Source organism: Notamacropus eugenii, chromosome 6 (genome assembly GCF_028372415.1).
Source record: "Notamacropus eugenii isolate mMacEug1 chromosome 6, mMacEug1.pri_v2, whole genome shotgun sequence".
Taxonomy (NCBI): Eukaryota; Metazoa; Chordata; class Mammalia; order Diprotodontia; family Macropodidae; genus Notamacropus; species Notamacropus eugenii.
In genome coordinates, this window is record NC_092877.1 from 260123503 (window position 1) to 260140570 (window position 17068).

At 43.0% G+C, this 17068-nt stretch overlaps 2 protein-coding genes across 4 annotated transcripts in view; one reads left to right on the forward strand and one right to left on the reverse strand.

The window, feature by feature from the left end:
• The window catches only part of FBXL3 (F-box and leucine rich repeat protein 3), a 67667-nt gene extending 55156 nt beyond the window's left edge, over nucleotides 1-12511 (forward strand). The window contains exons 4-7 of one of the 3 annotated variants that reach the window (XR_011969954.1): nucleotides 4753-4924; nucleotides 10334-10538; nucleotides 10645-10746; nucleotides 12243-12511. Coding sequence is in view for 2 of the 3 variants with exons in the window: in XM_072622208.1 (XP_072478309.1) it covers nucleotides 2704-2814; nucleotides 4753-4924; nucleotides 10334-10538; nucleotides 12243-12435 (681 nt within the window). In the remaining variant the exon portion in view is untranslated. Of the gene's footprint in view, nucleotides 1-2504; nucleotides 2815-4752; nucleotides 4925-10333; nucleotides 10539-10644; nucleotides 10747-12242 lie in introns of those variants that run through there. The other 2 variants (XM_072622208.1, XM_072622207.1) reach the window with 2 other exon arrangements.
• Nucleotides 5289-8733, reverse strand: LOC140512836 (uncharacterized). Its single transcript, XM_072622200.1, has one exon. The coding sequence runs from the start codon at nucleotides 8558-8560 to the stop codon at nucleotides 6767-6769; it is 1794 nt and encodes a 597-aa protein (XP_072478301.1). The 5' UTR covers nucleotides 8561-8733; the 3' UTR covers nucleotides 5289-6766.
• Nucleotides 12512-17068: the final 4557 nt, after the last annotated feature.

The following is a 17068-nucleotide window of genomic DNA, read 5'->3' on the forward strand; positions in this document are numbered from 1 at the left end:
GACAAAGGAAGTAAGAGATACCAGAAGATGGGAAAAGGACAAAATGCCTCCTGAAAGGAAGGAGCAAGGCAACAGTAAAAGCCTAATTCTTTTCCTCTTGGGAACTGCTAGCCTATGAAGAAGGGATGGTCTGCTTATTTACAAAGGTCTCAGTGGCACAAGCAATTTCCCAGTCTAGTACAGACTGACTGGCGCCTGTCTTGACTCCCAAAGACACACAGGGAGTCCAGTTTGGGATGCAAACGATAAATTATTTCAGCTGGGGCTTGGAGGAGAGGGTTTCATCCTTGACACATTCAGGACTTTCTGCAATGTATGAGTCCAGCGTTTCTGGAAAACATGGCAACTCAGAAAGACAAGTTCAGGGAACCCCTTAACAGGATCCAATACACCACTGAATATACCCAAACCCAGTTGTATGCACTCCAAACTGGCATGACTCTTGGACTCAAAAGAGAATCAGTCTTTGGCAGGCTTGATGACAGGTCCACTTGCATCTGAATGTAGGATTTCCAGGACAGCCCCAATTCCATTCAGAGACATTAAATGAGAAGTGCTATACCAGTGAGAAGTTCTGTGTTTCTTCTATAATATTGCTACACGACTGTTCAAAATCTTACATATCACTTTATGGGAGTTTTAGTAGCTTGTGGATATGACTTCATGTTTGTTATTATACCCAATGCCATGAGATATGTGCTTGGAGCCAAGAACCTTTCAGAGAAAGTTTGTAAGCCCTACCATGCTACAGGATCAGAAGCGCAAACTGTTAGAACTAGTAGGGTATTATAGGTTATGTACACTCTTTATTTTGACAGATGACTCCAGTACTCGGAATATAAGGATGGTGAAAACGAACATGTCTACAATTTCATTGATATGGGAAACCCTGGCTTAGGAAAGTTCCACTTACTACTCATAGAGGACAGCACCGATTCCATCTTGGCAATTTATAGTTTTAGAGTTACTTAGCACTGAGAGGTTAAGCGAATTAGCCAGGGTCACAGTCAGTATGTATCAAGGGTCATATCTGAACTCAGATCTTTTTGGCCTCAAGTTCAGCTCTTTACTACACCATGTCCTGCATATAAATTTCTTAATTAATTTCTATCAAATTGAATCAAAGCCCAGAAAGGTCAAGGGACCTTTTCAAAGGACTTTTTTTTTCTTTTTACAAGCTGCAGAACTGGGGTTTGAATTCAGGCCTTAAAATCCAATGATCAATTTTCTTTTTCCCTAAATGATCATAACACTAGACTTTTTTCTTTATTAAACTATTCCCATCCCAATTGTGTTATGTGATTCTGGTGCTGGTAGCATATATTCTGACCAAGAAGGCATATACTTCTTACCCAGGACTGGTACTTTTCACAACCACCAAAACTCACCTGTTGTTGAAAGAACTTTTCTATCTCAAAGGTCCCTTTTTCTACATCTCATCCACTTGGTGTTGCCAGTTTATTTCACATTTCTGGACTACACTATTCACAACTCTCTAGTTATAGATTTACTTTTCCAAAGAAGAGTGCCATAGTCTGATAGATTTTAGGATTAGAGCTGGAAGAACACCTAGTCTACCCTATTTTTTACAGATAAGGAAACTAAGGCTCAGAGAGGCTAAGTGATTGTTTAAGGTCACACACAGATCCTTTATACCAAAGCCTGGTTTTAAAATTCACAAAAACCCAATGGGACACTACTATATAGCCATTTCAAAGACAGGTAAGGTTAGTTCCATCTGCGTTATAGCTTCTCTGACAGCTCATTCTCTCTCACTCATCATACCCAATCTGTTGCCAAGTCCTCTCTATTTTATCTTTCCATTACCACTCATATTTATATGTATTTAAGTATACACACAAATACATATATACAAATATGCATACATCTGTGTATTTATTTCCTTCTCTCTTCTGACACTAAAAGCATCCTGGTGCGACTCTCAGATCCTGACTGGAAGGCTACAATAGCCTTCAGATTGGTCTCTGGTCTTCAATTTTCTCTTCTCTCCAGTTCAGTCCTTCCACCCAGGTACCAAAGTGATACAGCCTTCCTAAAGTGCATGTCTGCCCACCCCACTCCATCCTCTCCTCATACAATAAATCCTCCGGATCAAATATAAAATACTCTGTTTGGTTTCAAATCCTGGTCCTCCTCTCCCCTTTCCAGTATTCTTACATCTTATTCCCACCCCAAACAAACTCTGTTCCTCCAACAAAGTACTCCATCTTCCAATGTGCGTTTTTTCCTGACTTTTCTTAAGTTCTGGAATGTTTTCCTTCCTGATCTATGCCTCCTGGCTTCCCTGTCTTCTTTCAAGAGTGAGCTAAAAATCGCACCTTCTCCTGGAAGCCTTTCCCAAGCTCTCCTAATTTTACAGCATCAGCTGATTATCTCCAATTTAGGCGGTAGGTCTCTTGTTTGTACAAAGCTTGCGTGTGGCCCTCCTTTTCCTTCTCACTCCTCCATTAGACTGGAAACTCCTTTTTGCCTTTCTTTGTATCCTCGCAGATTGTCACCAGCACCCGCGCACATAGACTTTAGAACTCTCCTCGCCTTTCCCTCGGTGGCCCCCAGGGGCCGCGGTCCGGCCCCGGGGAGGGAGGGAGGCCACCCTGTCCGGCCGCGCTGGGGCGCTGCCGAGCCCTGCCGACAGCCGCAGGCCCGCAAGTCCGCCACCGAGGTGACTGCATTGCAGGCATCATGGCCCCGCGGAGGGTGGCCCTGGTCCTGGCTGGCTGCGGCGTGTTCGATGGCAGCGAACTGCACGAAGCCTCGGCCGTATTGGTTCATCTCAGCCGCGCCGGGGCGGAGGTCTGGGTCTGGCGGGGATCCGGGGAAGGAAGAAGGGAGAGAGGGACGGTCAGAGAGCGCGGCCTGGGTCGCCTTGACCTAGAGAGCGCCCACCACCCTGCAGCTACTGCCGCAGCCGGGGCCGGGCCGGGGCCGGGGCCGGGGAAGGGAAAAGGGAAGGGAAAAGGGAAGGGAAGGGAAGGGAATCGGGGTCTTACTGGAGAGCGCTAATCATGGCTAGCGTTATTAATGTCGGCCCGGGCTGCAGTCAGAAAAGGCAGGACGAATTTACCAGGCCTAACATCCTCCATTTCTCTTACTTTCTTTGTTTATCTGCTAGCGATAGCATTTTAAAATTGGCCCTTGCTCAGCGTTCTGCTCTCGGGCCGTCACCCGCTTTTTAAATGAATGCAGTGCAAGTGGAGATTTCCCCAAAGGAAGCAGACATACTCAAGGCCAAGGCTAGAAGTGGACTGCATTGCCGAGCGACCACTTTAAGAAACTGCCCCGCATGGTCCGCACATTTTCCCCGCCCACCTTTCGTGTTTTCGGTCGTTTACCCTCCGAAACCCGACACCTCCTCCTGATGGTGTCCAAGCTTTGTCGAAGATTACTTTGTTTCTATTTTAATTATGTACTTGGTTCTGTCCTTGAAACATTGTGTTTTGCTACTTTGGATTGTGGGTTTCTAAGTGGTTTGTGACTAGGCAGGAGATAACACAGCCTAGACTTACCTTTTCAAAAGTCTAGTAGAAGGGGCATTTTACACAGTCATAGATTTTTTAAAAGCGTTGTTAGGGACCTTAGAGATAACTTAGTCTTACTACTCATTTGAAATGAGGCCTCAACAGGTAAGTGACTTGTCCCAGGTCCTACCCATACTTTGGCAAAGGATAAATGCTTCACGAATATAAGTTGTGAAGTCTTCAAATAGTTTTTGGAACTCCTCAACAAAATAAATATTAATAATAATGGAAATAAATCTTTTAAGAGCAAAGATGTGTGCAGAATCATTGTAAAGTAACAGAAATCCATTTTAGGTCTGGGTGTTTTGTTTTGATTTTTGCCTTTCCTTGTAAAATTTTTAAACTTTGTGCCAAAAAGTGTGTGTGTGAAGAAAATGCATAAACACAAATGTTAGAGTTTTGCTTATGTACACCAGAGACAGAGATGAATTTGCTTTTGTTAAATAAAAAAAAATTGAATAAAGATGACATTTAAACCAAATACTTAGTAGTATACTTAACTACAATCTCATATTTTATTAACAGACTACTGAATATATGTAATCTCTACAAGTTCCCTATTTTCTAGGAATTAGTAAGCCAAAGTTTGATGGAAATTGTGTGATTTATAAATTAATAAAATGAAAGATTGATGATGATTTTTTTTTACTGTGAGCCTTCTATTTGCTCTTTTAAAAAAATAATAATCCATTTAGACTCTTGTTTTGGAACAAAATACAGGAAGCACTCCATAACTATAAACTCAAGAGAGTGACTCTACTTTTGGTGCATATAAGAGCACTCCAATGTGTTTTTAGACTCCTTCAAATTGTAAAACCATGCCCATATTGAAGACAGAATGGAATACTAAAATTTTAAGTTAGATTCATCTTCACTATTAATAGCACTATGAAGAGTACCACTAACATTTTTCTAATGTAATTTTCATTTATTTTTATTAATGCATATGTATTAAAACTTACTTCTTTTTCAGTTTCTTGTTGGACGATTTCCCATTGGAATAGGGCTTATTTGTTGAGTATCTTCTCCAGGAGACCCTTGCAGTTTCTCTGGATTCTCAATGTGCCTGGTTACGCTTGGTGTAGATTAATTCTGAGGGCCCACACAGTTGTAGGGTGGTGTTTTTGACTTGGATTTCTATTTTCAGATATATAAGATTTTTTAAAAATAGTGATGCAACACTACCATTTCTTTTTTATTTCTGTTTTTGAAGGTAAAGATATTTGCTCCCAACATGGAACAGATGCATGTAGTTAATCATTTGTCTGGCAACCCAACAGAAGAAAAGAGAAATGTGTTAGTGGAAAGTGCCAGGATTGCACGAGGTAATATTCAAGATCTGGTGGACCTCAAAGTCAGTGAGTTCGATGCTGTTATCTTTCCTGGTGAGTTGGCCTAACACCGCTTATTCCATCTGTTTTAATGTATTTTGTTTAGTGGGAAAAGCATACTTACTAGCAGTTCTGGTATATTGGTAAAACCAATTCAGGAATGAGGAAATACGAATTTTAAAATTGGCTCAAGCATTAGTATGCAGACTAAGTCTGTGAAGCGGCTTCAGTGTTCTCATTCATTAAATGGAGGTTGGATTTATGGATCCTAAAATCATATGCTAATAGAACTAAGGATTTGATGGCACCTGTACAGTCATCTAAAGCAACTTCCTAGTTTTACTAATGAGAACACTAGTAACTAAAGAAGCCATGAAGTATCTTCCAGCTCTAGGCCTGTGATTCTTTCATGCTGGGCTTCAAAAGACTGAAAGGCTTGAAGAAGGTCACCCAGGTAAGTGAATAGCTGAGCCTGGAGCCAAAGCTAGGATCACTGCCTCTAAATCCAGTGAACTTGTTTCTCCTCTCCCATGGGCCCTTTCACTTTCAGGATTAAAAATCTGTGAAGCTACTTCACAAAGTAAAACATTCAGCTTGTTTTAGTGATTCCTTGATACTATTTAAAAAGTATAGTCTTAATGAGATTGACTTGCTCTACCTTATACAATTTGGTTTTTATTTTGAGGGTTTGGATTATTGCAGTAGCCTGCGAATTGGTCTCCTTGCTTTTCATGGCTTCTGCCTCCAATCCCTTTTCCATAAAGCTGTCAAAATTACTGTATCCAGTCATGTCCTTCAGTTTTCAGTGGGTCCCTGTTGCCTTAGGATAAAATACAGACTCTTCAACTTGTGAAGCCCTTCACAATCTGGTTTTAGATTATTTGACATTGCTTTCTTCGTATACTCTACCCAGATGGCTCTGGAGAAGAAAGTGAGCTTGGTGACCTTGCACAGCCCTCCCTCACTCGAATCAAAGTCAACTGCAACTCTTGTCATCATCTTGATGTCATGGGCCTCTTCGAGAACGAAAGACAAACACAACAACAGCATAACAACTTTCTAGCCAGTTAGACAGCTAGGTGACTCAGTGGATAGTGCTGGGCCTGGAGTTAGGAAGAGCTGAGTTCAGATTTGGACCTCAGACACTTAGTAGTTATGTGATTTTGGGCAAGTTGTTTAATCTCTGTTTGCCTTAATCCACCAAAGAACAAAATAGCAAACAACTCCAGAATCTTTACTAAGAAAATCCAAAGGCCAGTATCGGCATGATACGGTCCGCAGGATCATGAAGAGCAAGACATGACGAACAACAAACTTAGCAGAGACTATATCATGTGCCAGAGATACATTACCTCTTCTCCCTCTTAAAATCCTTAAAATATTTTTTAAGGACTCACCTATGAAAAAGAAACTTTTCCTGATTTCTCTGGTTGTAAATGTTCTCTTCTGTCTAAAATTTTGATTCCTTACCTCTTTATCTGTTGTATCCTGTTTAAAGAATGGAAGCTTTTTGCTATTTTTTATTTTGTCTTTGTATCCCAGTGCCTTACACATAATGAACTTGTAAATGCTTTTTAGAGTGTATTGGTTTGAATTTAGAAAAACAGTAATTTGATTTCATTACTCCTTGTGGCAGTGTAGTTTGGCATACATTTTTTAAATTATAAAATTATCTTTTTTAAAGAAAAAAAGAATACCTTTATTTAGTGATCAGTGTTTTTTCCACACATCTGCCCTTCGGCCTGTAATTAGGCTGAAAAGCATGAAGAAAAGCTGAGGACCTCATAAGCAAATGGGACTGATTCCTCGTGGTTTCTTCCATCTGTCCCAATGCTGGCTAGGGAGAGCTAGGTTTCCGAGAGCTGTCTTTTCTTTCTCCCTCTCCTCCCAGCAGGGCTAACTGACACCACAAGCCCGGATCATGAGCAGGTGCAGAAGAATGAAGACTGGGGACATGATAAGGCCAAACCAGAGCTCCTTCATCTGCTCCACCAGCTTCTGGCATAGCAGCATCTCAGAAACAAACTTGAGGCCAAGAATAGTGAGGGTCCAGAAGAGGCGGAGCACAGCCACCCGCTTCTTCCCGGCGTGGAAGAGGCGCAAGGACACGATGGTGCTGAAGTAGGCGCTGAGCCCATCCGCTGCGAAGAAGGGCATGAACACGTTCCACCACGACAGGCCCGGGGCCAGCTCATCCACACGCAGCGCCAGGAGCACGGAGAACATGAGCAGAGCCAGCAAGTGAATGAAGATCTCAAAGGTGGTGAAGCCCAGCAACTGTACCAGCTCCCGCAGCGAGAACAACATCGGGCTGGTGGCCGGTCGGCGACGGCGGCCAGCGCGGCCCAGGGCTCGGCTGCCCGTGGAGCCCAGGCCACCGCTCCCTGTGGGGCCCAAGCCACCGCTCCCGGTGGGGCCCAGGGCTGGACTGCCGGTGGAACCCAGGGTACCGCTCCCAGTGGGGCCCAGGGTGCGGCTCCCCGTGGGGCCCAGGCTTCCGCTCCCCGTGGGACCCAGGGCTCGGCTGCCCGTGGGGCCCAAGGCGCCGCTCCCGGTGGGGCCCAGAGCTGGACTGCCGGTGGAACCCAGGGCACCGCTCCCAGTGGGGCCCAGGGTGCAGCTCCCCGTGGGGCCCAGGCTTCCGCTCCCCGTGGGACCCAGGGCTCGGCTGCCTGTGGGGCCCAGGGCTGGACTGCCGGTGGGGCCCAGGGCTGGACTGCCGGTGGAACCCAGGGCACCGCTCCCAGTGGGGCCCAGGGTGCGGCTCCCCGTGGGGCCCAGGCTTCCGCTCCCCGTGGGACCCAGGGCTTGGCTGCCCGTGGGGCCCAAGGCGCCGCTCCCGGTGGGGCCCAGGGCTGGACTGCTGGTGGAACCCAGGGCACCGCTCCCTGTGGGGCCCAAGCCACCGCTCCCGGTGGGGCCCAGGGCTGGACTGCCGGTGGAACCCAGGGCACCGCTCCCGGTGGGGCCCAGGGCTGGACTGCCGGTGGGGCCCAGGGCTGGACTGCCGGTGGAACCCAGGGCACCGCTCCCGGTGGGGCCCAGGGCTGGACTGCCGGTGGGGCCCAGAGCTGGACTGCCGGTGGAACCCAGGGCACCGCTCCCAGTGGGGCCCAGGGTGCAGCTCCCAGTGGGACCCAGGGCTCGGCTGCCCGTGGGGCCCAAGGCGCCGCTCCCGGTGGGGCCCAGAGCTGGACTGCCGGTGGAACCCAGGGCACCGCTCCCAGTGGGGCCCAGGGTGTGGCTCCCCGTGGGGCCCAGGCTTCCGCTCCCCGTGGGACCCAGGGCTCGGCTGCCCGTGGGGCCCAAGGCGCCACTCCCGGTGGGGCCCAGGGCTGGACTGCTGGTGGAACCCAGGGCACCGCTCCCAGTGGGGCCCAGGGTGCGGCTCCCCGTGGGACCCAGGGCTCGGCTGCCCGTGGGGCCCAAGGCGCCGCTCCCGGTGGGGCCCAGGGCTGGACTGCCGGTGGAACCCAAGGCACCGCTCCCGGTGGGGCCCAGGGCGCGGCTCCTAGTGGGGCCCAGGGCTTGGCTCTCGGTGGGGCCCGGGGCTCCGCTCCTGGTTGGGTCCTGTCTTGCCCTATCGGCGCTGCGCAGCTTTGCAGAGCTACTCCTCTGCTGGGGTCCCAGTGGTGGCAGCTGTGGCTGAGTGGTCCCAGCAGCCCTTCCAGCTGCTGCAATCAGTAACATTAATTATTTTGAGAGACCATTTAGAAAATTTATAACACTCCTTCAAAACCACAGTGTGGTATCCCTGATGTAGGCAGTCTACAGTAGATCTGTTCTCTAGGCTGCAGGTGATGTGGCAGGATTATCCACACGATAACGGACAAACGGCTACTAAGTAGGTCATTCTGATCAGTTGTAGCAACCAGAATTGTTACATCATAACTTGCTATTGTGATTGCTCTTGAGGACTGAGGCTGATTTGGTATTCTAATATTTTTGGGTATTTTGATCTTCAGAGAACAATTTTTAAATGACCGTAATTACTTAAATAGGCTAAACTTTTATTTTTTCTGAAAAGAGAGGTTCTATTTTTGATAAATTTGATTTATTCAGCTTTTTTTGATTTGTCCTTTTTATTTTGTGCCTCTGCAGTCCCCTCACTTTATGGAGGTGCCACCAAAGTGCAAATTCTGATAGATCCTGTTAAATGGAAAACAAGCCAGTAGTGGACTGGGGGTTGGGTCCTTGTTACAGTATATCTATGTGATGAAATTCTTTTGTGCTCTGGGAAATGAAGGGGGAGATTTTGGAGAAACCTAGTGGGACTTACAGGAATTGATATAGAGGGCAGTGAGCTGAACTTGAACAATTTATACAATGACAATAATAATGTAAAAACAAACACCTTTGAAAGATTTCAGAACACTGATCCAAGCTGATCACTGAATTAATAAAGCTCATGATACATGAATGAATGAAAAATCATTTATTAAGTGTTTACTGTATGCAAACTTCCCACCTGACTGAGAGGTGATGGATTGGTAGTGTTGATTTGAACGTGTGCACTTCTACACAAACACACATGCATGTATGCAAATACACACACCCATGGCCCTTGTAGGAATTTATTTTTCTTGACTATACATACGTGATACAAGTCTTCATTTTTCTCTATTTTTGGTTGTGGGAAGTTTGGAGAGAGAGAAAAGATAGATTTTGGTTATTTGAAAAGATGAAATTTAATTAGTAAAAAGAAAAGTAACAGTTACCAAAGTCTAGAAAGAAGCCCAGAGAAGCACACTAGTTTTGAAAGCTGCAGGTAGAATTGATTATATATTTAAAGAGGAAAGCAATCTATATATAATAGAGATCAGCAGTTTGATGTATAATCCTTTTTTTTCCTATTTTACTGTGTATATGGAGATGCCTATTTTTCTTGTTTGTTAAGTTCCAAAGTAAAATGAGTGCATTTTACAAAAAAAACTCTTTGTATTTATAAAAGACTCCTAGCTTCCTATTTGGAACTTGTATTACAGGTAAAGGATAAAATAAAGTTAATTTTACCAGCTATTATCATCTAGCTTTATGTACCAGGATTCTTACCTGTAAAATCAGTTTTTTGTTTTCTTGTGCCTGGGTTGGTTTTTTTTGTTACTGAAGCTTGATCATATAGTTAACACCCCTCTTTTTTTTTTGTTTTGTTCTATCACTGGGCCGGTTCCCTTTGGGCAGAGTGATGGTCTTTGTGTTTATATGTGTCATCTGGTTACTGTAATTTAGTATGTTTTTATACTGATTTTCTCTTTTCCCAGCATTAAAAATTTCAGGTTAGCTATGTTTCCTTTTTTTCCCCCAGATTTTTATTTTTACCAAACTTAATTCCACATCAGTTTCACTACTATTAATGTGGTATAATGGCCTCCCAGTTCCACATACTTAGTATTGTAGAATATTTTCTAGATCATTATTCTTAGTTGCTTTAAATAATCCTGGTACTTCTCTTTATGTCTGAAGGTGGATTTGGTGTAGCCAAGAACCTCTGCTCCTGGGCCGTGGATGGAAAGGACTGTACCGTCAATAATATTGTCAAAGCTACTCTACAGGCCTTCCATAGTGCTAAGAAGCCCATAGGGTTGTGCTGCATATCTCCTGTGCTGGCAGCCAAAGTCTTCCCAGGTTGTGAAGTTACAGTTGGCCATGATAAAAATGTGGATGGAAGGTAAGAAAAATGAGTAAAAGTTTACTTGTGGGTAAGCATGGAATCATGCTTTCTGCTTTCTCTTTCCCAAATGAATATAAGGGTGGACCTTTTGTTACATTGCCAGAGTGCTTTTCATGACTGCACCATTTCACGTGTGTGATAATATGGAATGAGGCACAGCGCACATGCCACCTCCTACAGGAAGCCTCTCTTGCTTCCCCCAATTGTAAGTATCTTTGGCTTCTTGAAATTACTTTTTATGTACTTATCTGTATAAATGTGGTAGCAAGCCATTACAATATAAGCTTCTTGAAGGCAGGGATTGTCATTGTATCTCCTGCTTAGGGCAATATTGTGTGGGTAATTGGTGCTTGACACATATTTGTTTGTCCTTTAGGTATCTCAGACTCAACATATTGAAAATACAACTTGTCCTTTCCTGTAACTCCTTCCATCTTATTACCTTCTCCCTTTTTGTTTTGAGTATCACTATTCTTTTAGTCAACCAACCTAGGAATCAAAGGACTTCTCATTCTCACTTATTCACCATATTAAATCTGTTACCAAGTTTAAACCATTCAGTCTTTACAGTGCCTCTCTTATTATCCACCTCCTCCCCTCCCCCACCACTCCACAACCCCCAGCTTCAAACTCTCATCATCTCTTGCCTGAATTCTTGAAACAGCCTCTTAATTCATCTTCGTGTATCCAGTCTTTTCTCCATCCAATCCATCTTCCATCTATCTGCCAAGCTGAAATTCCTCAAGCACAGGTCTGACCAGTCAAGAAGTTTCCATGACTTCCTATTACCTCTAGTAAAAAATACAGACTCTTCAGCTTGGCATTTAAAACCCTTCAAATCTGGCAGCCTATCTTTTCAGAATGATAGCACATTACTCCCCCTTCATACTATGTTCCAGTCACACTGGAATGCCTAATACTCAGCATACATGCCATCCCATTTTATACCTCTGTGCTTTTGCCTAGGTTATCCCACATCCTTGGAAATGCCCTCTCTCCTTACCTCCACTTCTCTTGGGACCAGCGTCTCTCTTCTAAACTCAGTGCTGCTCCTACAAGGATTTTTACTGATTCTTCCAGGTGTTAGTCCCTCCCCAGAAGTTACTTTGTGTAGATATTGACTTTACTCATCAGCGTTCTTGCTGTGTCCTTCTCGTAGGACCCAAACTTCTTGAGGTCCTACAGAGGTTCCCCTTTGTCTTTGATTGCTAGGTAGAACATTGCCTGGAACATGGAAGGCACTAATAAATGCTTGTTCAGTTGAATTGAATTGTTGTGAAGTGTAAGCACAGTCGCTTTGCGTCATATCAGAGGTCCAATATTCTTTCTTTCCCTCCATGCCCTCCCACTTCCCATCACAGCTCACTACAACAGAAATGTTTTCATTCTATTTGGTTATATTTTGTCACTTAGTTATGTGGACCAAATAATTCTTTCCATAATCCTTTGTCATTGGATTTGATATGTTTAGTTCTTTCTGTCATGTTAATGGATGCTTAATTTTCAGCATCAGATTGTGAAACATTTTCTTTCCAGTATGGGAAGGAGTGTTGTCTTTAGAGAGACACCTGCTGGCTTTGGTCTTAAATGCTGCAGCTCATGAATGAGGGCCAGTGTGAATTAACCATACCTTCCCTGCTGCCATACACCGTGTGCCTTAGAAAAGTCCCATCTTTCAATCCTAGCTCTTTCTTTCCATAGGTTTCCTGATGCTGAAACGGCCACTGCTATACAAGAACTTGGATGCAAACATGTTTGTAAGGATGTGGGTGAATCCCATGTAGATTCTACCAACAAAATCATCACCACTTGTGCTTTCATGTGCAAGGCCCCTCTGCATGAGATCTTTGATGGAATTGGAACAATGGTGGGAGAAGTCTTAAAACTTGCTTAAGCATAAGAACAGTGGTTTAAATGTAAAACCTGATGTTTTTGACTATTCCAATAAAAAAGATTCAGTGATAGCCAAATGGATGATGCATCACATTGATTAAAGGTAACTTAAGCGTTATTTTTTGCCCGCTCGTTGCTTCATTGGGAAAAGTAGGATAAAGACAAGCAGATTACCATTCTTATGCCATTTGGTACGTTTTGACAAGTAGAAGGCACCATTTTCATTCTGCGTCTCAGGCAGATGGATAGCAGAATGTTCCAAAGCCTTTTTCTCGAACTGCCAGGTTGGATCCTTCACAAGGGACAACCGTTACCAGAGTAGGCTTGGCTTTGAAAAATATGTCATGTAATTTATTGTAAATATGAACTTGGACTTAGGACTGAACCTGAGAGTGACAAAGAAAACACTTGGTATTTGAGTTTCTGTACTGTGTTTGAAATAACTTAATTAACTGTTTAAAATATCATTTTTTTCTGTCAGTTTTCTGCATTTGTGCACAAGGTGCTAGACATCTCTTTTGTACTTTTCTAGGAATAATACAGATTTAGAGGGATATTATCAATACAAAACCTCTGTTTTCAGTAACTGGTAGCATTCATTGGGTTTGTATTATCATGAGATATCTTTTAAAGGTACTTAATAATAATAGTTAACTCTTATAAAGAACTTTCAGGATTGCATAGTACTCTCCCTGCATTATTTCCTTTGATCTACTGGTCACTTCTTGTGAATCATTAATAGGAACATGCTTTTGGGTAGGGAGGGAGTATAAATTCAACAACATATATAAGAATAGAATGGAATTATCCAATTCAGTTTATCCAGTATTTTTATTAAGCACCTACTGTGTGCTAGGCAGTAAAGACTCAAAGACACAAATTAAAAGCAGTCCTTCCACTAGTAAAATGAACAGATAAATATGTGGAAGATAATTTGAGGAGGAAGAGAGCTATCTTCTTAGTCATCTAAGTGAAGGAATTTCACAAAAGATGCTATTATTAGTGATTAGGTTCTTGCACAAAGTAATTACCCCATATATTTGTTAAATTATTACATGGACCTTTTAAAGTTATTTTTTCTTGTTTAAACATTTATTGTTTTCAAATACCAAGCATTTTTTCTTCTCTTCCCTTCCCAAATAAATACAAAACCCTTGCAGCATATTGGCCACATCCAAAAATGTGTGTCTCTCAATTGTGCACATATTAGGCCATCACCTTTCTGTTTTGAGGTGAGCAGCATTCTTAATTAGTTTTTCCACATAAATTGCTATAAAAATGAAATACATTTTAAAAAGTGATTTGTGGTCTCACATTCTCATTAAAAATGTCTTAAAGTAAGTAATAGCAAGAGTCAATAATACTTATAGCTATTAAGGCTATAAGTTCCTTTTGCTGCAGGCATGTAACAGTCCTGATAACATCATTTGATTATTCCTTATTGACAAATATTTGTTTGTCCTTTAGGTATCTCAGACTCACCATATTGAGAACATGACTTGTGCACAAAGCATAGTGTTAGATGAAATTGAAATTCATAGGTTTCTCAACAGGTAGCATGGAATAGTTGGTCAGTAAGCATTTATTAAGAATTTATCATGTGCCAGATACTGTGCTAAGTTTTTAAGGATACAAAGAAAGGCAAAAAACAGGGTCTCTGTCCTCAAGGAGCTCACATTTTTAGGGAGAGACAACGTGCTTGTAATTATGTACGTACAAGATACATACAGAATAGAAGCAAGCTAATCTCAAAGAAGGCACAGGGAGGATCAGAGAAGGTCTCCTACAGAAAGCAGGACATGAACTGAGTTTTAAAAGAAAGCCAGGGAAGCTAAGAGGTAGCAGGGTAGCAGGAAGGAGAGCATTCAAGGCATTGGGTATAGACAGTGCAAAGGTAGCTGGATCTGGAAAGGTAGGAAGGAGTCAGGTTGTGAAGGGTTTTAAATGCCAAAATAAAGGACTTGTTAATTGATCCCGGAGGTAGGAGACCCTGGAGTTTATTGAATAGCAAGGTAATAAATAGTCTGACCTATACTTCAGGAAAATCACTTTGGCAGCTGAAGCAATTTCACCATTGGGGCTGAACACCTCAAGCAAGATCTAGTTGGTGGAATTTTGTCTTAGGCAGACAAGTCAGAAAAGATGGTATGAGATGAGAAAGCAGTTTCCAGGGGGACAAAGTGTGGATATTTTCAGAAAAGGACCAAGGACAGCAGTAAGGCAAAATAACTTTGAGACCCACAGACCAACACCAGGGAAACACTCTTGGAGGGTGACTCAGCTGGGGAGTGGTTATAGGAGGAAGGCATCTGTATCATCAGCCTTAGATTCTCACACTTAGAACAGTCCTGGAAAACATAAAAACCTGTGAGCCAAATCCACAGTGTCTTTGTATTGTCCAATAGCTTGAGAAACTTTGGTAAAATTTTGGTGTAAACAGTTTCTATAGGATTCCTCTGATTTTCCAGTGTAGCAATCTAGCAGGAAATGAGGTCAGTCTGTTATGATCTGTGGTAATCATTGTTTATATTGTCACTAAGCATCCACTTAATAACACAGTTTATGATTCTTCTAGGAAAGCTGGGTTGTGTTTGGTATGTAAGGTCCATTCTCTTAATTTAAAAAAATTTTTTAAAGTGAAACATTTGCCTTTCCCCAGTTCTATGTCGATGCTACAGTTACATCCACTGTACTGATTCTTTTATTACCTTGGGATGTTCGTAGGATTGTAGCAGGGACCCTAAAGGTCACTTGGTCCAACCCTCACATTTTCCAGGTGAGGGTACTGAGGCACAGGGACATTAAGTGACTTGCCCGTGGTCATACAGGTAGTAATTGTCAGAGATGGAAATTAAACAAACAGATCCTTCGAATCTTGAGCCGCACTGTAGCATGATGTGGAGGGAGCAGTGAGGGAGTTGGCCTGTTGTCCCACTTGTTAGATTATAAACTCCTTGAGGGCAGGGGTTATCTTTTGCCTCTTAGATCCCTAGCACTTAGCACAGTGCCTGGCACATAGTTAAGTGCTTAATAAATATTTGTTGATTGATTGTTGACTTCAAAGCATCAAAGGCAGCTAGGCGCTCTCACTATCTCCCTACTTGTCTTATATTTCAGCTTCCTTTTAGGTGTTTCATCTGCCCCTCTTCTTGTATATAGACCTCCAGAAAATCATTCCACTTCAAGAAACTCTGTGGGTCAACAACCATGCAAAGTCACCTCTGCACCAGTGTGATAATTTTTACAGAGCTAGTTAGAGAACATACTTGTTCAAAGCAGAAGACATAATTAAATAGCATAGTAAAATTTGTGCCAGTAAGGATTTTTCATACACACGTACACACGCACACACACACACATGCACACACACACAGTACATTCTTCCATGGGTTACCACACAATTAGTGTTGGATATGATATACATGTAAGGAACATGTATAGAGAACTCTAAGGTTAGCCAGGGAGCACATGACTGCCCTGAAGGGCTTACCTTGAATATGTTTGTATTCTATTCAGCTTTTGCAACATGGCTTCGGTATTCCAGCACTTTATGAAGAGGGTTTTCTGAGATTGTCTGGATTAGTGATCTACCAAGGTGACATTTTAATTTACTTTCAGGACATGGCACAGTGTACCAGGCACATTCATAAGGTGCTAGCTTTCTTCTACCATAACCAACTCTATGCCTGGCTAGAGAACTGCATATTTAACTTGATCCAACTAGATGCCTTAAGATCTACTTATGGGGCACTTAGATGGATCGACACAAGGTTTATATGTGGTCCTTAGTTCAGAATCCCTTCAACTCTTAAATATAGCCAGTGTTTGTTGCGTTCTCAGTATACTTCTGGGATTTCTCATTCTGCCTTTGTCAGGCATGCACTTTGGTATAGATTGTGGCTGACCACAGTTGGTTTAGCAAACCAACTATTTACAGTAGGACACTGGGTATTGTCTGCATCATTGGAGAAGGGTTGTGTATGGGGCTGTTCAACAAGCTGCCTGACGTCATGGCCCAAAGAACCCTGAAGGGTTGGGCAATTATGCTTGTGTGTCATAAGGGAAGTAACGGTTGTATTCTTGACAACACCTCCTTACCTCTTTCCTATTCTTAGATATGTTTGAGGTAGCAGGATTTTGACATCAAGACTGTTTTTGAGAACTAGCAGTACTACGCATATGGAGCCAGGTACTGTGACATCATCCACACTGATTCCTGTAAATTGGAGTAACTTCAAATGATCTTCCAACTCATTTATCAGTTGTCAGCACCTGATATACTGGTCTGCCTTTTTAATGTGGTTCAAATTTCAAACATGGTATTATCCTTGAGTTTACAAAGTTGAAGGGCCTTTTTCCTATTACAAAGACCAAAGAAAGCAGGACCTCTGGACTGTTTGGTACAAACCCTTCAATGATACCTAGTTTTGATTAAACTTCATGTTCTTCATGAAAATGGCCCATTCATCCCATGCCAGGAGACCCACCAGGCAGATAGATGTTGATCAAGAATGTTTCCCACCTTCATGTACCTACTTTCCAGGTCTTTTAAAGTCACGGATTATAAGTCTTGTCACATTTGATGGAATTACTTTCTCTGCTATTTACGTGCTGCCCTTTGAACTTGACCACTC

What these genes read in the sequence shown, in the direction of transcription:
- LOC140512836 (XM_072622200.1), bottom strand. Translation starts at nt 8,560, where the DNA reads ATGTTACTGATTGCAGCAGCTGGAAGGGCTGCTGGGACCACTCAGCCA.